Below are 19,512 nucleotides of genomic sequence, written 5' to 3'. Positions count from 1 at the left end.
GGACTTCTCCTCAGCTGACTTAATTAGAAATTGGAGTGCTATAACTGTATCCTCTCCTTCCTCCCCTGTGGTACAAGAAAGTTGGGTACCACCGCCTTAGTTCAGGGTGAAGCTAAACTTTGATGGAAGCTCCTTGGGTAATCCAGGTCAGTTGGGAGTTGGGGGTGTGTTCAGAAATGAGGAAGGAAAAGTCTTGGCCCTTTACTCGGGCTCAATTGGGGTTGGAGATTCATTAAGGGCAGAAGTAGTGGCCTTACTTCAAGGTTCGAGACTGGCGAAACAATGGGGAATGCAGCAATTAGAAGTGGAAGGAGACTCCAAGCTTGTAATAGGGTGGATGCAAGCTGGAAACTTGGGAGTTTGGTCTCTTAGACAGCCTCTAAGAGAGATTATTAGCTTAGCAAGGGAGATTGGGGTGCATTTTAAATGGGTAAGAAGGTCAGCCAATGGAATGGCTGACACTTTAGCTAAGCAAGGAGCTACTAGGGAGGCTTTGTTTTGGGCTTGTTTGTAAGTTTTTATTTTTGTTTTTCCCATCCATTTTGTGGGTGGTAAGTCTGTAATCTTTTCAATTCTCTAATGAAAGTTACCGTTTCCTATAAAAAAAGCAAGTTTGCAAAGTTGGAAGCTGCAGGTGAAACTGATAATTATACCAGAATATAAATGAAAGCAAGGTTCTATTTTCTTTCTAGACGTCTGCCATACTGCATTCTATAAGAAGTATGATGTATCTTTATCTAATAGTTTGTGCATTTGTACTCTTAAAGACATACTTCCCAAGAGATTGTATTTATTTATTTTTTTCCTTTCTCTCTCTGTTATATGACATTTTTTGCTTCTGCAATCAGGAAGCATCCAACTATAAGATTGCAGCTCGCACAGAAAGACGTCGCCAATTTGAGAAGGAACTTATTTCATCAATGGAGGTTGCTCTTAATATATTGACTGCTTGTTTGAGTCTCAATGAACTGAAGGAGCAGGTGACTGATCTCTCTCTCTCTCTCTCTCTGTTTTTTGTAATGTGGATCAGAAGCTTCATTAAAATCAGAAAATGAATGGCAACAAGGTTGGAAAAGGAATTCCCTAAAAGGATAGTTAATATCATTCATCCTTTATTCTTAATATAAGACAAATTTTAATAGATGTGGAACCATAATTAAAATTATAAAACCATTTTTATGTACAAGTTAAGAATTTAAGATCTTAACATGAACTTGTTTGGGTTTGTTTCAAGGGGCTCGGTTGGGGTTTGGGGGCAGAGCCCCTGGTCCAGCCACTGTGCTTAAAAATACAAAAAAAGCACAAAGTTTAACCAAGGCATGCTGGATGCCTGGACTGAGGCACAAGGTGCACCAGGCACACTAGACGCGCCTTGGCAAGGTGCAAGCCCTGAGATGCACCGTGCCTATGCGCCTAGGTGCGCCTTTCAATCACTGATAGATACCCCATTCCTATACAAGATTAACCCTGGATTGGGGTGTTATAGCCCCAATTAAAACCTTGTCTATTAGTTCCTTCCTTAGCAAGTCAATCCATCAGTGAGTTTGCTGATAGTTGGATCCATCTGATTGAACTATTCATATTCCTGGCCAAAGATCTAGCTTCCTGAATATAATGATGTAATTACAATGGTCCACTGGATCCTTTATACATCTATCCTATGATCGTTATTGGGTCACCTTTCACTTCTATATATATATATATATTTGATAAGTAAAGAGTCATATTCCACCTTTCACTTCTATATTTCTGTACCCTAAAGAGCAATTCACCCGTAGTCCTTGTAGGAGAGAGAATAGTTCAGCCTGTATTGAATTTCCAATAGCCATTGGTACTGAGTATACCATCCAGGATGTCTCCTTGATGGTTTCAAAAAGCTTTACCAATTTTGACCTCTGGGTATTACTGAAGCTACAGCTGTCAAAGTTTAGTTTAATGGAGTTAAGAGGAAAGCCAGTGCTGAGGAGCTAATTTTCTTCTAGATGATGATGAAGCTATGTACTGCCATCCTCTAAGAATATCATTTGTGGTGAAAGCTTTCAATTCCTCCATTGTTTCAAATCAATGCACCACCCTAATGCTTATTATCTCAATAAATGCTTCTTGGGTTTGTTTTTTTGTTGAAGTTATGGCATTTCTTCCTCCCAAATAGATCATAGATTCATTTCTACTATACTCCCATGTGAATACGTGATCTTTCCTCTTTTCCTTGGTGGTGAACAAAAACTGAAATTATCAGTGTCCTGTGGAGGTACACTCACAGAACCAAACAAAGAAAGGAGAAACTCTTAATTATTGGTTACAAATGAATATGGGTTTATCAAAGGGAAAGTGGACTCACAATTTAACTTGGAAAGGAAGCACAAATGGGGTGAAAGCTAACCATACAGTTTCTTCACCCCCCCCCCCCCCCCCCGGATTTTGCAAGTGTTGACTTTTCTGCATCACCTCCCAACAAAATGCTTTAATTTTTTATTGAAGCTCAAACTGTATTGTTCTTGTTGAAAACACCAAAAGGGGATGGGAGGATGAAGATACGGATTTGAAAAAGGATGTATGAGAGAACTGTCAGTAAGACCTAAAGCCCAAATGATGCAGGCCTCACCCAAACAGCATCTCATTAGGTGGATGAAATAGGCCTTAAGAAAGCTGGAAACAAGCCACAAAGCCCTCAGCTTGTTAGTTTGAAACTTAGCCTTGATTTTCCCAACAAAATAGGTTGGACAGATATTGAAGTGATTAAATAATCAATAGATCAACTGAAAACACAATTGATAAAAGAGTGAAGATAAGTTCAAATAGAGCTTACAGGTCTGTTAAAACAAATAGAAAGAGCTGGTGAGGATGGATGTTGTACTACTTAGAGAGAGGACTGCAGAAATTTAGTAATAAAAAGATGCAAAGTGAAGGAAAGGAAAACAATGAGAAAGTAATAAGAGGAAAGATCTTGAGGAGATAACCCAGAAATGCATGAACATAAGAATAATAAGAAAAACGAACCTGGAATAATATGATTTGTGATTCAATAGTCAAATACTCAACAAAGTATTAAGCTGCCTGCAGTAAGCTAAGGATAGGTTGTAATGGATCGGGGAGGAAAGAAGGAGAGGTGTGGTGTTAAGAGTTGATGTTGGGAAGTTGGAGGAAAGGATGAGGGTGCTGAACGCCAGTCTGGTAGGAAAATTTGTTGGACTGGATCTAGATGTAGACAAGGTGGAAGCCTGGGTGAGTCTTGAATGGGGACGTGACAAGGTTTTGGAGAATAGGAAGTTGAATGCAGGGCTATACCTCTTTATGTTCCACTGTAGAGGTTGGGCTGAGAAGGTGCCGGAAGCAGAACTGAGGGTGGAGAGGGATCTCGACCTCAGATTGGGGTGGTGGTTTCCTGCAGCAGGTGCCTTGAACAAAGAAGGAAAGAGGAAGAGAAGGTCAATTTGGATCACTCTAGTTGGACTACCATTACATGCTTGGTGTGTCATTACGTTTGAGGAGTTGGGGAAGTTCTGTAGGGGGTATTTGAAATTTGATGATAAGAATAGGAGCTGGGATAGATTGGATATGGCCAGACTACTGGTAGAAGTAGAGGATATTGCTGACATTTTGAATAGAATGAAGTTGTTATTCGCAGGGAAAGCGATGAATTAAGGATAGTCGTGGAAGGGGAAAACAACACATCTTTGAGTTGGGCTCAAGAGAATAGTGGGAAAAGCGAAGTTTTGGATGAGGGGGAGGAAGGATCTGATAGCAGGGACAGTGTTCACAGTGCAGACAGTAGGAAGGTGAAGAGTCGTCCAGAGGAAGAAGGCAGAGAGTATTGAAACCAAAGGGATGTGTGAGAGTGGGGGAGGGTGGAGAAGAAGCGACACAGGAAGCTGAGGAATCCATTGAGGTTTAAGTTCGCATGGGGCCCACAGGCTAAGAAGAGATTTTAACAATTTTTGAAGGGGCCATTCCTCAAGTGGGCTAGGGGTCAGGAGGGGTAAGGGTACAATTGAAAAGAAATCTAGTAAAAAAGGTCCTTTGAAAATTTTGAAAGGCAGAGAAGATTCAAGAAAACAGGACGGAGATTGGGTGTGGGTGATAACCAGGTTTGAGGGATGCAAGTACTCCATAGGACAAGAGGCTGGGAAAAAAATGGCACCAGTACCCACCACCACAAAAGGACAAGGCTCCCCCAATCCCCCTCCCCAATATCAAAATAACAAACTCATCAACTTAACATTGGACAAATACAAATTAGAGCCCTCCACCCTATTCAGGCCTCACCTCCTAGCTTATGACCCTTGCAACAACTGAAGCTCAAAAGCTTTATGAATGTCTTTTCTATTCTTTTAGCTGCATGGGAGGGGGGGGGTTATTTATTGCCTCTAAACTCAAGACAATCCATTCAATCTCATTATACATGGTCAACATGCTTGGCCTCTTCCCTGATATGTTAAGTGCAGAATGTTTCTGCCCTTGTCTTTTAGTTTTCTTTTATAAGCTCACTACCGACTGTAGCTCTTACAATAAACCATTTTTATCTTCTATATTCATATTCATGTTGGTAATAATCTCTCGTCTTTAATTCTAAAATTTTGTTAATGTCATTTTATAGAGCCTTATTTAAAAAGCTTCTATATGAGTTAGAAGTATCATGCTTAATACTTGCATATGCTTCCGTTTGATTTCTTACTTCTGTGGATGTTTTCATGTCTCTAGTTTGTTTGCTGTTTTGGTTGACAGGTGCTTGAGGCCTTTGCTTCTTGGCTTCGGCTAAGACATGGGTATGTCCACCTCCTCTCACACAGCAAGATTCACAGTATTGGCTTCAGGAAAAAAAATTATTTATTTCCTTCCAAAGTTAAAAGTTCTCAAATGGCTTAAACACTTTATTTTTGGACAAAAGTAAAATGTTGGAGAAATAATGGATAAACAAGAATTTTCTCATGACACTTGGAAGATGTTGAAATGGGCATGATTATAAACCTGGTATCCAAATTACTGAAAACACATGTTGCAATTACGATAAACTTAGTCTTGTTAACCTATTGCATAGATTGGAAAGATGCCCCATCTCTTATCTTGCAAATCCCAAAGGCTTATTTATGGTTAAATAGTTGTATTTAGTGCCAGTACAATTGGAGTCTTTTCTTTTCTTTTTTTTTTGAGAGAATTTACTTGGAATAACCATGTTCCATCCAAAGGAGCTTTTCTTTTTCTTCTTTTTTCTCCCTTTTTTTCCAATTAGCAACGGTAAGTATATAATTGAGTACAAGGAAGTTAAATAATAGAGCCATGGGTCTAGTACAAAAAATGAATGTGGGCCTGAGGAAGGCTGACCCCAGTGTATGGGCTCCTATATAAAAGTGGCCAGTGGTTTTTTTCTTTCTTTTTCTCTTTTCCTCTTTTTTTTCTTATGTTATGGTTACGGGTTACCTTTCTTGATGAGATCCTGTTGGTCATCATCATTCAAGGATTTAGTCCATCTCCAATATTTTTTCTATGATTAACATACTGAAATAGTGAGAGGATTTTGCTTGATAGTAAAGGTTCTGGAGGGTTGGATGTTGAATTTTTTGATTATAATCTAGAGATTCAATGATCAGCCGAACAGTTTGTGGAGGAGGTTAGTCTCAGACTCTCAGCCAAGTATGGGCCTGCAACAAGAGACTGGGAGACTGAGAACTCTAGAACCTCATACGGTTCCATCAGCAACTTTAACCTTATCCTTACCAGATAAAACATGATAAGATGAAAACAGTGAAGACTTACCAATCATATGGTTTGTAGCCCCTGAATTGATGATCTGAGGTGACTGAGAAGGGAGTGATGAAACGTGGAGGGAGCAATAGAGGTTTCCTCTAGTTGCCTAAGGACACACTCAAATTACTCAATCTGATCATGCATAGTACTTAGACGACCTTCCTTAGGTGGCTGAACTGGAGAAGTGTTACCCTGAGCCAATTTCTGTTGACCATTGTGGTTAGGTGTGGAGGAAGCAATATATTTTTTTGATCAGAAAAGAAATTCATTTATTGATTTAAATTTGAAATTAAGTTACAACAATTCCCAAAACAAAGGTTAGGTTACAACAATGCCCAAAATAAGGATGGTGTCTATAAGCTCCTTGCTTGGCTAACACATCCTCCAACCCATTAGCTTCCCTTTTAACCCATTTGAAAGTATAGTTAAATTTCTTTGCAAGTTGGTTAATCTGTCTAAAAGTGAATCTGGGTTTCCAAGGTGCTTACTTGATTTGCTTTGCCCATGTTATGATCAGAGGGGAGTCTCCTTCAATTTCTAACTCTCTTTCCCCTAACTGTTCAGCAAGCTTCAGTCCTTGCACCAGGTGTGCGCCTAGGACCTGGGCGAGGTGCATAACCCAAAATGCGCCATGCCTGTGCACCTAGGCGCGCCTCAGATGCGCCTTTTAAATCACTGGTCTGATCTATCTCTGATTGGTGTCGATCTCAAGGGAAAAGAAAAACTTACTTGAAAAAGCTGATCGCCACTTCCAATCCCAGTCTGAACCCTAATCTTGATCTTTCTTGTTTTTCCCTGATTCTTCCTGATTACTAGACACTCTCCAAGACTCTGCAAATCCTTGAACAACTGCTAAACCCTTCCAGTAACCTCCAAGAATCAGCTGATGGATAGATTTTGTTAAACCTCCAGCCCTAGGAAGTTCTCATGCAGTCGGCTGGATCAGACACACATGAGAAACCCTAGATTGGCTCTGATACCAAGTTGGCTAATGAGGACTGTAATCAGTCCAATTCTTGATGTGAGTTTAATGAGAAAAAAATAACAGAAAAGAAGAAGAGAATAGAGAGAAGAGAGAGATGAGAGGAAGAATGTGGGTTGACTATAGTTACTGCTACTCAACTATTTATATTAACAACATAAATAAGGCAGCAATTACACTAATGCCCCTACTGCTTACATAAGCAAATAACTAACATAATAAACATCACTAACAGCAAATATAAAACAGAAAACAAGTAACAGCAGCAGTGGGAACCACAATAAATAACTGACAGCAATATAACAGCAAACATTATTGCTCTACATCTCTACAGAATACCTTTGAATCCTCCATTCTTATAGTTTATCTGCATTAAATCCTCTGTTCTGCTTCCCTTGAAACTTCATACTTCTTAGGCTTTACCATGTAAGTCCCAACAAAACTCTTTTGTGCGATCAAATCTCTTGCAATGATTGCACCATGACTTCTCCTTGTCTCCTCCTCCCTTCTTCTGTACCTTACCTTTCTTATTTTCACCCTTAGACAAATAAAGCATTCTGCTCCCCCTCAATGGGATTCATAGCTGCTCTCCGCTCCCATGTGTCTCTCTATGGACACTTTTGCCCCCACCATCCCTTTGAATTTACTTCTTTGCCAATCCAACTTTCTCCCCTGTTTTCCTCTTCCAAGTGACGATTCACCTCCTCATCCTCCTCTGCTACAGTTCTCTTGGCCTCCTCAGGCTATCGTGTAATAGGGGTGATCATGGGCCGAGCCGGTCCGGGCTTTGCACTTATAATAAGGGCTATAGCTTAGGCCCGGGCCCGGCTTGGCCCAGGGTTCTGGGCCTGAAACATAAACCCTAGCCCAAGTCTATACGAGCCCGGCCCGGGCTGGGCTTGATTCTGGGCCAATGTCACTCATATATAAAACATTACATATCTATAATATTTTATATTAAATGACATAACATGCGTATAAACTTATTTTATACATTATATAATATAAAATATTACATATAATATAAATTATACATGTCATGTTATAATATTTATATATAAAATATATAATATAATGTAAAATAACATGTATACATATGTGTACTTTATACACAAAATGTGTAATTTTAAATATATGCGGGCCGGGCCGGGCTTGAAGTATTAAGCCCAAGCCCGGCCCTAAAATTTGCGGGCCTGATGTGGGCCCGGACCCGGGCCCGGGCTGGGCCTGAACACAAAACCCAGGCCCATGCCCGGAATTTCTGGGCTGGGCTGAAATGATCACCCCTACCGTGTAACCTCCACATCCTTGGTGTCTACGTTGACCTTGCAGATTGCATAGACATCCTATCTTCCCCTTCCACCACTACTCTGAGATCATACCATTCAGTCCATTCCCCTGCAAACTGAAATCTCAAAATGCTTGGGATACAAGAGACCTCATCCACCTTCACCAGGATTCTCACCATGTCCAACTTATCCCATGTTCCATTTCTATTATCAAAAACAAGGAACTCATCCACTCCATGCATGCAAATGAATGCCTACCACTCCTAGCCACACTGCACTTATTCTCTTCACATTACTATTCACCCCTGCCACTGGGAACTACCTCCACAACCGTAAGTCTACCTCTCTGGATTTAATTTTCCTGTACCCAGAAACCAATCCATTGAGTCTTTCTCATGCCCATCACTCTTTCCTTTATTCCAAAGCCGCTCAGGCTTCTATCCTCTCTGCATTCACCTTGCTTGCCAAAATCTTCCAACTAAACTTGAAGGACTTTCATCCTCTCCTCCATCTTCCCCACCTTCCTAACATCAATGTGAACCATCACAGACTTCATCGATCCCATCCTCTCCATCCTCTCATCCACAGACTTCGTCTTCCCCACTGGTGAGTGACTCCAAATAGTTGTAATTAAGACTTAGTTGAGTTGATTTATCATTATGCTCTATAGTCCCCATCAGCCCATCTGTAACTTACTATTACAGAAAGATAATCATTTATGAATTTATAATTTGACAGAAAACATGGCTCTTGATAGAGCACAATGGCAGGACAGAGTTTGTTTAGTCAACCTCAATTGGTTGGGGTTAGAAGTTAAGTGGAGTTCAGTTGAGTTCTAAGGTTCATTTATAGTATAAAAATCTAGAAATTTTATTCAACAACCAAAGGGGTCTTGATGGGCTTACATTTTAAGAGGCTGGCAAATGGTGGTTGTTTCTGCGACTAGAAAACATCACAAGATGGCGAAGTGGCGAACTCCAGAAATGGGACAAATAAAGTTAAACTTTGATGGGTGCTGTTAAAGGAACTCTGGACTATCAGGTATTACCATATTAGGGGGCTTCTTGGAGATCAAGGGAGAAATATTTTACAAAGTTTTTCAGGCCTAGCTGGTCTGCTGGTGAAGGAATATCTCTAAAAGCATCATTGTTTGGAGAGCCAAAGTTCTGGCAGCCATCCTTGACTGCTTGTTTGGGTGGATTCCCCAAGAAAAAATAATAGCTAGGTTGGGCAGATGCTCTAGCTAGAACATGGGTTACAAGAGGGACCTTGTCGGGGGGGGGGTGTCGGAGGCACACCAGGTCAAAGGGGAATTTTAAGACTGTAACCCTATGGCATCAATTATGGCATAGTCATATGTATGCTATTGTTTAGTTTCTTTCTTCCTTTGCTTTTGGGGATGTTTGGATTTTTTCCATGATTATAAATTAATAAAATTTACTGTTATTATTAATGACACTTATCTGACAATCAAAAAATTATAGCTTACCATCCCACTGCTGTCAGTAACCACTATTTCGTTTCCCCATGTGCAGAGGTGATTAGATTCAAAATTCTTGGGGTAAACAATTTGACTATGTTGCCCCGACAATCCTAACAATTATTTAGTGCTAATTGGTTGTAAATGGGTAAGGTCTTTGCTTTTTAATTCTGGTTAATGATCTACCTCTGGATCTATGGCTAGAGGCCATATATATGAAACTTCTTCCTGTAATTACTTTTTGCTCTACCCTCCTCTCCTGGGTTATTAAGAGAACAATTTTAAAATTCAGGGCTGTTTGCTAGTTCAGTGGGCTGTGGAGTGATTGTGAGTGTAGCTTGCTAGTTTGATAAAATTTATTCTTATTGGTGCTACAGAACTGGGCTTAGAACCCTTCTTCTCCTACCATTTATCTTGCCTTATGTTGAATATGATGTTGAACTTGTTTTTTCTATTTTTATTTCAGAATTCCTGCTTCTGTTCTTGCTTCACATCCTCTGGTGCTTACAGCTCTCTCTGGTTTGAACTCTGAGCAGCTCTCAGAGGCAGCTGTAGATGGTATGTCAATTCAAACATGCTATTTCAAGAGAGCTAACTTCGTAGAATTTTTATGTTTATCTGCTTTCTAGTAGATATAAACTTTCATCCTAAGCTTTATGTAGATTTTTTGTCATTTTGCAATCATGGTTCTTTCATGCTTTTCCTCATCTGTCGATGAAAGAGGCAAAAGCAGAAATTTATGTAAGAAGTCACTTTTACTTATCAAAAAAAAAAGAAAAATCATGTTATCACTTTGTTATCTGAAGTTGGCCTTAATCTCAATGGCTCTTGTTACACTTCTTTTGTATGGGGATGTTCATCTTTCTTCTTCTTTGATCTTAACAGATATCATGCTATCAATAGAAAAATGTACTCATAGGGAAGAATCACTTTATAAAGGATTGAGGGCTTGCAGTTCCAAAATTATATGTTTAAACTTCTATGCCGACTTTGACTAGTCACTCTACTTATAGATTTGGGAACTGTTGCATATTTTCTGATGCCATGCAATTTCTTGATAAAAGCATTCATGATGATACTCTTTCTAATCTATAGAACTCCTAGCATTTCTTGTGTTTAATGTGTCTTTTTTGTTTATGCAGTAATTTCTGAACTGATACATTACACAGCGGCTGGAAGCTCTGTTGGTCTTTCCTTGCAGTTGCCCTTAATTCAAGTACTTGTCCCTCAAGTTATGAATCTGAAGGAGCAACTTAGAGATTCCTCAAAGGTATTGCATCAGATGGATAATTAAAGGTCCATGGTTCGTTACTTATTCTTATGGTTGTAACTTGTATTATGACCTCATGGCTAAACAGCATAGACCATAAAGATGGGGAACGGTTCCATCTTAGAAGTGATTTTAATGCTGTTTTCGAATTGCTTTCTAGGAGATTAACTAAGAGGTACAAGTAGTGTACCATCCAGTGAGATTGTGTGTGGCTGGTCTCTGATGTAACCCTTCCAAAGTCATTGTCACCTAAACCTTGTCTCAACTATATGGGTCAGCTCAGCTACTTGAATCCTCTTCTTCCATTCTGTTTTATTCGGTCATCGGTGCTCTATCCATTGTTACATTATAGCCCCTTAAATCATTTTTTATTACTTCAACCCATGTCCTTTTTGGTTTGTTTCAAGCTCTTCTAGCCCCTTCAACTTTTAACACATTATTTCTTCTTACTGGTGCTGTAGATGGTCTTCTCTGCACATGACCAAACCATCTTAGTTTGCTTTCCCTCATTTTATCACCCAATGGAGCTACTCCTAGGTTTTTATCTGCTATACTTTCAGATTGGGGGAAGATATATTTGGGCCAAGTTCTCCCAATGTAGCTGGGTTTCAGGTGTATTGAGGGTTGATTAGTTAGCCTATTTGCATGTTATATCTGTTTATTCTATTTTCTTGTATCTGCTTTGTACTTCTTGTATTCTATATAATAACTTATTTTCTTTGTTTATGTCTGTATTGTATTATATGCATAAATGCATTTTATGTATATTATACATAATTACATATATTTGTAGCTGCAACAACTACTCATCCCTCTCATATTTGCTCACGGTACTCACTCTTCGTCAGCTGAGTTCACCAACATGACAAAGAGACTAAGAAGGCCAGAATTGTTGGCAAATATGGCACAGGATATGGTGGCAGTTTACAAAAGCAAATTAAGAACATGGAAGTAAGTCAACTTGGAAAGTACATTTGCGAGTTTTGTGGGAAGTGTGCTGTGAAGAGAAAAGTAGTTGGAGTCTGGGGGTGCAAGAACTGTGGTAAAGTGAAGGCTGGGGGTGCTTATACCCTGAACTCAGTCAGTGCAGTAACAGTGAGGAACACTATCCATCATTTGAGGGAACAGACAGAGGGATGAGTAGCTGTTGCAGGCTTGCAGCAACTCTGTTTTGTTGGTAGTAGCAAGTTTTCTTAAAAATTCCAACTTTTGGCGCTGAACTCGGCTAATTAATGACAGGAAGAAGTTGATTTTTGTCTTGCCTAGGAATTATACTAAATGCAGTATTCAGGCATTTTGTAATTTTCATTATTTACCCTGTCACAAAAAAAATTAGAACTTAATATGGAATTGTTTTATTAAACCATTGGAAGGCAATGGGTGGTACTGGGTTCTTTGCTGGCTGTCTTGATTTGCGGGTTGTGAAGGTATTTAGCAAGCAAGGTATTATTCTTTGGAACCTATCCCTGTTCACTATCTGTTGGTGCCTGTGGAAAGAAAGGAATGATAGCTTTTTCTTTTATTTTTATTTCAAGTGAAGAAATTTTTGCCATTTTAGAGGTGGAACACAATTTACTTTTATGCATCTATATTAGCAGAATTTGAAAGATAAAAATCTCTTGTTTTTGTAATAATTAGGTAATATTATTTCTGGCTTGTATATGAACTGAAATAGATAATACTTGTACTTAGTTGTAAAGGGGGTCAACTATTGGTAAATTCGATGTTAATACAAATGCATCTTACCCATCAACGAAGGGACTCAAAAGACCAGTGTTTGGGAATAGGTAAATGTTACTTTTGGCCTGTGTATGAGCTGAAATAGATAATTCATGTACTTAGTTGTAAAGGGGTTTAGTTTCTGGTACTTTTGATACAAATACATCGTACCCATCAAATAAGGGGCTCAAAAGACCAGTTTTCAGTTTATGTTTTAAGTACGTGTCTTTTAATGATTATCCTTCTGATAAGTAATTGTAGCAATGATAGTTCTTGATATATTATCAGGATGAGGAAGATGTGAAGGCCATTGCTCGCCTATTTGCTGATATGGGTGATTCTTATGTGGAGTTGATTGCAAATGGTATGCTCCTTAATGTTGCATTGACATTATGTTAGAAATTGTTGTGCCCTTCCATGTGTCAGATTATCCAGAAAGATTTTGTTTGTCTCTTTGATCGGGTTCTACTAATAAATATTTACGCTCGTGCAGTCCACTCACCTAAAATATCATTCATTTTGTTTTTTCTTCAGGTTCTGATGAATCAATGATGATTGTGCATGCCTTGCTAGACGTTGCTTCACACCCAGAATATAACATTGCTTCTATGACATTTAACTTCTGGCACAACCTTCAGGTTAACTTGACTGAAAGGTAAATATCTTGGAATCATGCTCACTTTGCTGGATTACTATCAAACAAAGTATGATTATTGTGATTTAATGTTGTAGGGAGTCCTACTTATCATTTGGAAATGAAGCATCCATTGAAGCAGAGCGAAGCAGGAGGCTGCAAATTTTTCGCTCATCATATGAATCACTTGTATCTTTGGTATGCTTTTGGTTTAGGATGTTCAGATTTTTGAAGTCATAATGTCAAATGATCTCCATTCATTGGAGATTGTTATTCCTAAAATTGCATCTTTATTTTTATGTCGCTGCAACTTATACTTGTTAGTCATCACAAAAGACAAAAAAAGGAGAATAAAAAATTAGCAGAGAAGTCCTAATTGACCCAATTAAGAAATGGGGGGAAGATGCACCTTTCTGAATTGTATATGTATTACTTGAATTTTGATCTGATATTATCCATGCTTTTCCCTGAGAATTGAAGTGCTCCTGCACAGGTTAGCTTCCGTGTTCAATATCCCCAAGATTACCAGGATCTTTCAAGAGAAGACCTCAAGGAATTTAAGCAGACTAGATATGGTAATAAATAGTTATTTTAGTCTACAAGTAATGTTTATCAGCTTTTGGTTATCTTTTAGTGGACATTCCTCCCAAAGTTGCATCATATGCCAGATATAAGCCCCATATAGAACTTGTTCTAACAGCCATCTGTTAATAAGATTTTACTACAAATTCTTGGTAATTTTTTATACTATGTTACCCTAGTAGGTCATCTGCATGCACTGTTCTCTTTGAGCATCAGATAAGTGATGCAGGAGCCGAAGAGTGAAAATTGGAAATTTGTTAATTTTTCATGTCTTTGTATTTTTAGGCATTAGGGTTATTTTGATCATTTTGCATGTCTGTAAGGTTCAACCTGTTAATTTGATTTGTCTAGTCACAGTTTAGTCGTAGTTTAGTGTATATGTGCATGTAAAGTTGACCCTTGGCAGTCTATATGTGCATGTAAAGTTGCAAGATGTGATAATGAGTTTTGGAGTTTTTTCCCTGCTTCTGTGAGTTGCGGTGACTGGTGAGTGATTTCCAAGGCTTTGGAATGATTCTAGCCTTCTCACTCTCTGTCTCACTCTCTCTGGTCTTCTCTTTCAAGGTTTTGAGCTCAGCCACCCACAACCATCAAAGGCCTGCGAAAAGTGATAAAAAACTATCATTCATTGTCAACTAAGGCTGTGTTTGGCATTGTTTCTGTGTATTCCTGATTTTGAGGATGAGTTAGAAAAGAACCATTTGTTTAGGATTCAGATTCTGTGAAGGAAACTTCTAGATTGGAAATTAAATATTATAGAAGAATTTCCATCTCATCTTCACAACTTCCATCTGGATCCAAACTCTGAAGATAGCAGATCTTGGAAATGGAGCAGTTCTGGTTGTTTTACAGTAAAATCCATGATACACTCTCAGTTCTCCACATCGCCAGATTTTCCCCATAAAAGCTTTTGATGCTTGGATTGCAGACCTTGGGAAATCCCTTACCATGGAAAATATTACCAAAAGAATCATAAATGTCCCTTCATCCACCCATGTTCTCTGCAACCTCCTATACTTGTACAGCATCTATGCATGGGGGTTGTTCCGTCTTTTTATATAATATTACCTTACCTTTTTCCAAAAGAAAAAGATTCCGATTATACAATACTGTATACTATGTTTGGACAAGCACTCCTGAGAATCACATTTTGATTCTAGTTTAACATGCTATGTTTTTTTTGTTAATAACCATATAAGAAAACATTGATCTGTTAGGTATTTTAATAGATCTGGTTTAATAATCATTAGGTTGAGTTCAAAATAACAAATCTTACAAGAAATATTAGAACAAGATAGCAATAATCTTTTATTGGAAATTCCTCACAAAAACACAAGTAATAATAAAAGTGTAAAAAAAAAATATTCTTGAATTTAACAGTAAAAAGAAGAATGGAAGCTGTGAGGAGCACCATATTCTGACCGAGTAGAAGCTGGCGAATGCAAGCTGAAGAAGACGACTGATAAATACAGTCGATCTAAAATTGTTATTTATCCCATTTAATGAATAAAAAAGAAAAACGAAAAATACATCACAATATCTGTCTACATGAGGCAGACGACTGCAACCGATTGGTTCTTATCACCATAAAGGACAATGGAAGATATAAGGTGCTCCATTTTTGATTGAGTGGAAGCTAGCAGCGTGACAAAATGTTCACAGAGAAGAGGTGTTGAAGGAAGAGGAAGAATTTAGTTTTTTTTTTTTTTTTTTTTATTGCTTGAGTTCTAATTGCATGCAAAATGATGAGAGTGTCCCTCTTTTCACATGTAAATTGGACACATGTGTTTGTTATTTTTAACTAATGCTTAGATGCACATTTCTCTAAAGACACGTTTCTTTCTAGAAGTGAAATTTCTTATGGAAAGCAATCCATGGGATTAGTTTTTACTTTCAAAATGCACATGTTTCCTCGGAAAAGGGAATGCGAAACATCATTCTGATCCTCCAAATCAAGAGAATTGCCAGACAATTTTGGGGATCGATGCTAAACATAGCCTAAAAGACTGGGTCTGATCCCTTGTAAGTCTCCTCTCAATTCCCTTCAGTTCTCAACATCCACAAGCCTTTTTTTAGAGAAAGAAACTTCTCTCTCTAAACCTTAACCATCAAAACTAGGGGAAACCCAGGTATGGTTCAGTCGTCCCCCCATATCTAAGACTCCTTTTCATCCCATTGAAACAGTTTTCAAAAATACCCACTAAAATCCCTTGTTCTCAGTAGTTTCTGATTTTGAGAACTCTTATATTTTGTGTTAAACCTTCTTAAAATCCATCTATAAAAAAAAACCCTTCTTAAAATCCCTCCGAACTCAATCATCTCATTTGGTTCACTTAACTAAGCCTTCCTCTAACACAATTTGAAGAAATTCGATTCCAGTTTTTAGATATTGAAAATTTTGTTCTCTCTTCAGCAGTATACCAACTTCCTAGTTGTATCATACAACCATGAAACCATACAAAGCCTTATTTATCAGAAAAAATCCATACAAAGCCTCATTCCCCTTGCCCAGACCTACCTTTATCCCCTCGAAGCCGAACCTTAAATCTAATCCTTACCATCATCTTTTTCAGTTTCTCTCAAATTGTTACCAGTCCATCCTTAGATCACATCAGTTGTACATCAAATTGGTATCAGAACAGTCACTCCTACTCATACATCATAAAGGGTTGTCATTTTGCCAATTAAATTTGAAAAGAAGAAAATTTGGGCAAAGAACCAATCTAAAACTATCTATTCAATTCACTTCTTTCAGGTCATTTTGCCAATTCAATGATCTTGCTTGTTATAATAAATAAATATTAAAGAACCTTTCTTTTTAAAAGAAAGGAATCGCCAAGAGAGCTCTTATGTTAATATTGCATAGTTTTCTAGCATTAAGTTATATGTGCTTCTTAGCTCCTCTGTGGTAATGCCATTTGCTACTGTAAGTCATAGCTGCAAATTGTTAGAGACTAAGCTTACCCACTGAACATTTAAAATGCCAAGTATATCTTTTTGAACCTGAAAATATAAGTTTAGATTTATATTTGTATCTGTTATGATTCGGCCTGCCTTGGAGTTCTATTTGTCTGAGATCAGTCACGTAGAGAGAGGTAGAAAGGTGGAAGAAAAAGAGAGAGAGAAAAGGAGAAAGTCTGATTCGAACTAGAAGTCAAAAAACCTAACTCCCATTTGGCCAGACATGTGCTTTTATTATTAAAATAAATGGAAAAGACATATGTGCCCTTATTTAAGTAAGGAGCACTGCTTCTAACATAATATTACAGATCAGCAACTTAATATAAGTATAAAGACAGAAATACCCCTTATGCTAACACTCCCCCTCAAGCTGGTGAGTATATATCATATAATCCCAGCTTGTTACATATGTAGTTCACTCTTCCCCACTAACCCTTTTGTAAATAAGTCTGCCCACTAGTTTCCTGTATTAACGTATTCAGTGTCTAGCTCTCCATTTAGCACCTTCTCCCTCACAAAGTGACAATTAACCTCAATGTGCTTGGTTCTTTCATGAAACACCGGTTTAGAAGAAATACGAACTGTAGCCTGATTGTCACAATAGAGTTTCATTGGAGTATTGATATTGTACCCTACTTCCTGTAGAAGGTTCCTTAGCCACACTAATTCACAAGCAGTATGCGCCATAGCTCTATATTCTGCTTCTGCACTACTTCTTGCCATGACTGTCTGCTTCTTACTTTTCCATGTCACCAGGTTACCCATTAGGAAAGTGCAATAGCCTGTGGTAGACCGCCTATCAGACATAGAACCGACCCAATCAGCATCAGAATACCCTTCTATTTCAAGTTTTCCGCCACTTTTGTATATCAAACCGCGACCCGGAGCCCCTTTTAAATACCTCACAATTCTCAGAACTACATTCCAATGAGGAATCGGAGGTTTCTACATGAACTAACTTACCACACTAACCACAAATGAGATGTCTAGCCTAGTAATGGTTAGGTAGTTCAGTTTACCTACAAGTCATCGGTATCTGCCAGGGTCTTCAAACACTTCACCCATATCACTGCTTAGCCTAGTATTTGTGTCCATAGGTGTTTCAGTTGGTTTAGCACCCAACAAGCCTTTTTCTTCCAGCAAATCAAGCACATATTTCCTCTGGCATAGATTAATACCATACTTAGATCTCACTACCTCTATCCCCAAGAAATATTTCAGTTTACCAAGATCCTTTGTTTGAAAATGATCCTGTAGATAAGTCTTCAGCCTGTCAATACCCATGTTATCATTTCCGGTAATAACAATATCATCTACATACACCACCAAAAGTATTTTTCCTCCCGGAGAGTCATGACTGAATACAGAATGATCAACTTGGCACTGTTTCATACCAAACTTCTTTACCACCTCACTGAACCTACCAAACCATGCTCAAGGAGATTGTTTAAGCCCATATATAGCCTTCCTTAGTCTGCACACCTTACCATCTTCCCCTGAGCAACAAACCCTGGAGGTTGCTCCATGTAGACCTCCTCGCACCCAAATTTGATGGTACCCCGACCGTAGATCCAGTTTGGAGTAGAATTTGGTCCCGTGGAGCTCATCAAATAGTCCATCAGCCTTCTTGGCTAACAAAACCGGTGATGAAAATGGGTTGTTGCTTGGTCTTATCAATCCTGACTGCAGAAGCTCCTTCACCATTTCTTCTATTTCTGTCTTTTGATAATATGGGTACCGATATGGCCTCACACTAACTGGTCCCTTGTCGGGAAGGAGCGGAATTTGATGGTCATGTGGTCGTTTAGGAGGCAGGTTGGTGGGCGGCTCAAATACATGAGAAAACTCGGTTAGGATGTGGTCCATCTCAGGTGGATAACAACTGGGCTGGCTGCTGCAGTTTGAAGGAACTATTTGGAAAAGGAACCCCGTACCTTGTAATCCATTGCACTCCTTGTCGGTTAAGGCTTCGATGCTGGCTCGTCCCACTCCCTGGAAGGTGCAAGAGACTCCCCCCTTCTTAAACGTCAAGGTCAGCTGTTTGTAATCCATCTCGATGGGTCCAAGAGTTTCTAGCCATTGTACTCCTAATACCAGCTGGCAGGCTGCAACTGGAAGAACGTAGTAGTCAGCAGTAATGGGATGCCCTTGGATGGCGAGAGTGAGAGCCCGGCACTACCCCACACATTCTATCTTTTCCCGGTTGGCGACCATGACTTCGAATTTTCTGTCTCGGTTCACTGGTAACCCGAACTTAGAGACTATGGCTTGATCAATGAAGTTGTGGGTGCTGCTGCCATCAATAAGCACCGTCACGTTCTAGTTTTTCAGCTTATCTAGAACGCGTATGGTTTGCGGGTGCTCAGCTCCTGCAATTGCATGGAAGGAGATCTCAGGAATCGTTTCTTGGTTCTCTGCCTCTGGCTCGACATTCTCCGTGTCCGCCTTTACGGGATCCTCGATCATGAATAATTGTGGTCGTTTGCAATGGTGGCCAGCGGTGAACCTCTCATCACAGTAATAACATAATCCCTTCTCGCGACGTTCTCGCGCCTCCTGGTTGGTGAGTCGTCGGAATGTTGCTGGTGGAGTGCTGGGAACCTGGTTCGTGCGCTGGGTTGGTGGAGGCCTGAGCACACCCGCCATTGGGTTAGGTGACCCCCTCTGGGATACTACGGTTGGTTGGGATCGAACTTGCTGGTTCGATTTCCGTTGTAGTTGGTTCCGTTCCTCAATTAGTCGAGCAACTCCGATCGTATCTATCAAGGTTCTAGGCTGCTTAATCTTCACGTCTATACGAATGTCATCGCGAAGTCCTGCAATAAAACAACCAATGAGAAAACTCTTGGG

General features: G+C 39.2%; 1 protein-coding gene and 1 pseudogene across 3 annotated transcripts in view; both read left to right on the top strand.

The window, feature by feature from the left end:
• Positions 1 to 19,512, top strand: part of MOS14 (ARM repeat superfamily protein) — a 68,110-nt gene that overhangs the window by 11,549 nt on the left and 37,049 nt on the right. For all 3 annotated transcript variants that reach the window (XM_010273848.3, XM_088903126.1, XM_010273849.3), the window contains 8 exons: positions 849 to 980; positions 4,726 to 4,766; positions 9,963 to 10,054; positions 10,639 to 10,766; positions 12,774 to 12,849; positions 13,020 to 13,140; positions 13,218 to 13,317; positions 13,613 to 13,694. In XM_010273848.3, the coding sequence (XP_010272150.1) occupies positions 849 to 980; positions 4,726 to 4,766; positions 9,963 to 10,054; positions 10,639 to 10,766; positions 12,774 to 12,849; positions 13,020 to 13,140; positions 13,218 to 13,317; positions 13,613 to 13,694 (772 nt within the window). The remainder of the gene's footprint in view (positions 1 to 848; positions 981 to 4,725; positions 4,767 to 9,962; positions 10,055 to 10,638; positions 10,767 to 12,773; positions 12,850 to 13,019; positions 13,141 to 13,217; positions 13,318 to 13,612; positions 13,695 to 19,512) is intronic.
• On the top strand, positions 10,869 to 12,044 carry LOC104608059 (large ribosomal subunit protein eL43z pseudogene; annotated as a pseudogene).

The sequence above is a fragment of the Nelumbo nucifera genome, chromosome 4, assembly GCF_055504915.1.
Source record: "Nelumbo nucifera cultivar China Antique chromosome 4, China Antique-T2T, whole genome shotgun sequence".
Lineage (NCBI taxonomy): Eukaryota > Viridiplantae > Streptophyta > Magnoliopsida > Proteales > Nelumbonaceae > Nelumbo > Nelumbo nucifera.
The sequence above is the reverse complement of the archived record's forward strand: the minus strand, read 5'-3'. Positions and strand labels throughout refer to the sequence as shown.